Source organism: Cervus canadensis, chromosome 6 (assembly GCF_019320065.1).
Source record: "Cervus canadensis isolate Bull #8, Minnesota chromosome 6, ASM1932006v1, whole genome shotgun sequence".
NCBI classification, from domain to species: domain Eukaryota; kingdom Metazoa; phylum Chordata; class Mammalia; order Artiodactyla; family Cervidae; genus Cervus; species Cervus canadensis.
Genome location: NC_057391.1, coordinates 21,479,461 through 21,483,945, shown reverse-complemented (window position 1 = coordinate 21,483,945; position 4,485 = coordinate 21,479,461). Strand labels below are relative to the sequence as shown.

At 42.7% G+C, this 4,485-nt stretch overlaps 1 gene segment (V, D, J or C); it reads right to left on the bottom strand.

Moving 5' to 3' along the window:
• Nucleotides 1-1,638: 1,638 nt before the first annotated feature.
• LOC122443255 lies at nt 1,639-2,256 on the bottom strand. The segment is given in 2 exon segments: nt 1,639-1,994; nt 2,127-2,256. Coding segments are annotated over 2 exon segments (372 nt in total).
• Nucleotides 2,257-4,485: the final 2,229 nt, after the last annotated feature.

Genomic DNA, 4,485 nt, shown 5'->3' with positions numbered 1-4,485 from the left:
TTGATCACCTTGCAGTCCAAGAGACTCTCAAGAATCTTCTCCAAAACCACAGTTCAAAAGCATCAGTTCTTCAGCGCTCAGCCTTCTTTATGGTCCAACTTTCACATTCATACATGATTACCGGGTAAACCATAGCTCTGACTATAGGGACCTTTGTCGGCAAAGTAATGTCTCTGCTTTTTAATACACTGTCTAGGTTTGTCATATCTTTTCTTCCAAGGATCAAGAGTCTTTTAATTTTATGAATGCAGTCACCATCTGCAGTGACTTTGGAGCCCAAGAAAATAAAATCTGTCATTGTTCCCCCTTTTTCCACATCTATTGGCCATGTAGTGATGGGACCAGATGCCATAATCTCACATTTTTGAATGCTGAGTTTTACTCCAGCTTTTTCACTCTCCTCTTTTACCCTCATCAAGAGGCTCTTTAGCTTCTCTCTGCTTTCTGCCATTAGAGTGGTATCATCTCCATACCTGAAGTTGTTGATATTTCTCCTGGCAATTTGGATTCCAGCTTGTAAGTTATCCAGCCCTGCATTTCACCTAATGTACTCCACATATAAGTTAAATAAGCAGGGTGACAATATATAGGCTTGACCTACTCCTTTTCCAAATTTGAACCAGTCCATTGTTCCACGTGCAGTACTAACTGTTGCTTCTTGTCCTGCATACAGGTTTCTTGGGTATTCCCATCTCTTTAGAAATTTCCACAGCTTGTTGTGATCCACACAGTCAAAGGATTTAGCGTAGTCAATGAAGCAGAAGTAGACGTTTTATAATTCCCTTGCTTTTTCCTGTGATCCAGTGGCTGTTGGTAATTTGATCTCTGGTTCCTCTGCCTTTTCTAAACTCAGCTTATACATCTGAAGTTCTTGGTTCATGTACTGCTGAAGCATAGCTTGAAGGATTTTGAGCATAATCTTGCTAACATGTAAAATGAGTGCAATTGTATGGTAACTTGAACATTCTTTGGCATTCATTTCCATGAGATGAGGTTATTAGCAAAGAGAATACACTGTACCCAGCTTGAATACAAACAGTACACACTGCACCTGCAATATTTACAGAGAGGGCTGCTCTGATCCACAGGGCCCTTAACAGAAGGAATATCTTTTCAGGAAGTTCTCCTCCTGGAACTTACTTAGGCAGCAGCATTGCTGGAGCAACCAGAAGGGATGCAAGAGCTAAGGAAAGAGAAAATAAAGCTCCCGTCACTGAAGATGGAGTGTCTGCAGGTGAAATCAGCAGGATACACAATTTTGGCCTGAATTTTAAAAACCAGAGACTAGCTTCCAGGTTGCACAGTCATCCATTAACAATAACAATGTGCCTTGGAATTTTCATTAACACATTGTAAAATATTTCAGCATATTTCTGAATTGTCATTGAAGAGTTAATATCACTTTAAGGTATTCTATGCCATCTGGGGGCATGTGGATGGGCTGAAAACAGGCATTTCTGGAGAAAAGCGCTTAGGTTCCACTTTACACTGTCCTGCCCCAGATTCCTCTCTGTAGGTCAACCCAAGAATTCCTAGGTCCAATTGGCTCTGAGGAGCAGACCTGGAAGAGCTTTGACAAGACCTCTAGCATAGCACACTGGAGAGAGAAACAACACCCCCTTCCGGGTCTGCCCACAGCCTGAGCCCCATCTGCATCTGGGTTTGTGCTCAGCTCCCCCTGCAGCCCTCCATCACTGTGTCCCTCAGAGCACAGTAGTACACAGCCGAGTCTGATGCTTGCACTGCCTGTTTCTGCAGGTGGAAGGAGCTGTCCCTCTTCACAAGAGTGGCCTGAAAACCTTCATGCTCTACCTTCTTGTCTGCTGTGAAGCCCTTCAGGAGGAGTTGAGGAGCTTTGTTGAGATGCTGGACATACCAGAAAAGATAGGGAGTAAAATCAGCAGTCTGGTAAGTGCAGTTCAGGGTCATGAGAGCCCCCTCTGAGACAGTCACTGGGCCTTCTGTCTGGTTCACTGAGTCACCATTGGTCCCTCCTACAAGAAAATCACTTTGTTATGATAGAAATGCACAGGAGAGGAGTTTTCAGTCAGAGAAGAAAAACAAAACTTAACTACAGTTATAGGAAAGTGAAAAATCATTAACGTCTAGAATAAAATGCTACTTACTGAATATTAAGATGATCAGAAGAACTGAGTGAGTGGCAGAATGCATCTTTGCAAAGGAAAACAGTCCTTACTCCCTGGAATAAACCAGTCTAACGAATCTAGTCTCCATCTGGATGTTACAGAAGCTCCTCACTGAGAAATGAGAGCCCCTTTCTGCACAGCAGCAATATTCTATCTTGTGGCTGCAAAGTAGGCAAGTGAAACAGGCTCCTGAACACGACGAACCGCATCTGAAGGAAGCCCCGCCCTCTGGTGGTGATCGTGAGAATTGCACCACAGTCAGGTCTGACCTATTCCTCCTTATAACAGCTTGTGGGATTAGATACAGGAGAATGGGACAGGACCCTAAGAAGAGAGTCCTAAACATAAGCGTGCTTAAGGAAGTATTCTATTATTACTTCCATAATTTTTTGCATGGTACGGGTATCTCTAGCTTCACAAGAAACTCCAGTTACAATTTCTAGATGGAATAGTCAGAGGTTTCTTCCTCACGTATGTCTCGGATTCCCGGGGGTCAGAGAAGGATCCCTCTGTATGGAAAGTGCTTCTTCCTCTCCCCAAGTCATTCCTCTGAAGTAGTTATATTCATGTTGACTCTGTCAAAATGCCGTGGAGAAAATGTTATCTAAGGCAGGGGTCAAATAATGTGTAGTTAAATGATAAGGTTATTATCCTGATTTATCTAGGAATGACAGATTTGTAAAACACAGTAAAAATAAAATATGTGACTTCTTCTTCACTGATAATGGTAGAGTTGGTCTTCCAACTAGAAAACTATTTTTGGACCTTGAACATCAGGTAGCACAGAGATAAGGAAAACAGGTGAGATGAGCACTAACATTGGGCAGCTTACTTCATGGAGGCAGCTTCTAGGCACCAGTGCATAAGGGATTTACCAAGAATAGTGCAGCTGTCTCACAGTGGGATTGAGACTAAATAGGAGAACGGAGATCCTGAAAAACCTAAAACTTGTGGACCTCTGTACCAGAGAGGAGGAATGTTGACAAAAAAGAGAGAAAGAGAGAAATAAGCACAAGGCAGGGGTTGGGTGGGAGAGTGGGGGGAAGTTGGACCATCCTGGGTGACAGCAACCTTACACCTTCCTCTTGAGGCACAGGTGACCTTACTTAGGTAACCTGGTTCTTGAAACATCTTTTTACCTCTTGTCACATTCTTGCTTTAATTCAACTAAGTATTGTTTTTTAGAATGTCAAGTTTAGATGCTGAACATATTAGCCAGACACTCTTCATTCCAGAGCCATGTGTGTGGTATTTATCTGTCTTCTGTTTGTTTATTAGGGATTCAGGAATCTCAATGGAAAGAACTGTTTGCTCACTGTCTGTCAGCCTGTTTGTCTAGTTCCCTGTGAAATTATTTGTGCTAGTGAAGTGAACCCAGCAGAAGATTTAATGGGGTCATTTCATAGCTTGTTCTTTCCTCTAGGATTGGGTTTACTTCATGCAAAGTCTAACTATAATATGGTAAGAAGTCAGAACATTGTTCTTTGGTGACATAAACCATTTTAAGGCTTGGGGACGTTGTGGCTGCAGACAGCTGTGAGGGTGCCTTAAACGGGCTCTCAATGTTGTCAATCCAGTAACAACGGCTGTGACTAAGTCAGCTGAACTCAAGAACAGTCTTCTTCAAATGTGCCTTTTTTAACTACTGAGATTTTCTCCCCAGTTAAAATGAACTTTGTTAGTTCTTCCCAAAACTGGGATCATTTTTAATGCACATCTGATGCTGAGCTGTCCTTTGTGCTTGTTTTGTTCTTTTGTCTGTACCAGGTCTTAGTTTAGGCTTGTGGGATCTAGTTCCCTGACCAGGGATCAAACCTGGCCTCCTGCAATGTGAGTGCAGAGTCCCAGTCACTGAACCAACGCTCTCCCTAAAATGAGAATCTTGAGTTGAAGTTATCATGCTGGCAGGACTCTCTGGCTCAGCAGATCACCTAGATTCTCTTGAACTCTTGTGCATTTTCAGGAATCCCTCCAACATTCATTCTGGAAATTTACAGGGTTGTCTACAATGTGGAAACAAAAATGAGACACATTTCCTACCTCAAATTGCTTTCAGTTGATTGAGGAGCAGGTGAGCAAAAAAAAAAAAAAAAAAATCCTATGCCCTGTCTGTACTCCCACTAGCCTGGACCGCAGTACATGAAATGAGGGCTGAGACCGAAAGCAGAGAACTGAAGCAGTTACTACCAGGGAAATAAAACCTGCTAGAATACTTTTATTTTCCCACCGTTAAGATTTATTTTTGTTCTTTCATCTCCCTCTCCATTTCTAGGCCTGTTTATTAAGATGCTGAACCCCCAGGGCACAGGTGGCCAGCCCCCAGTGTGCAGGACTCTAG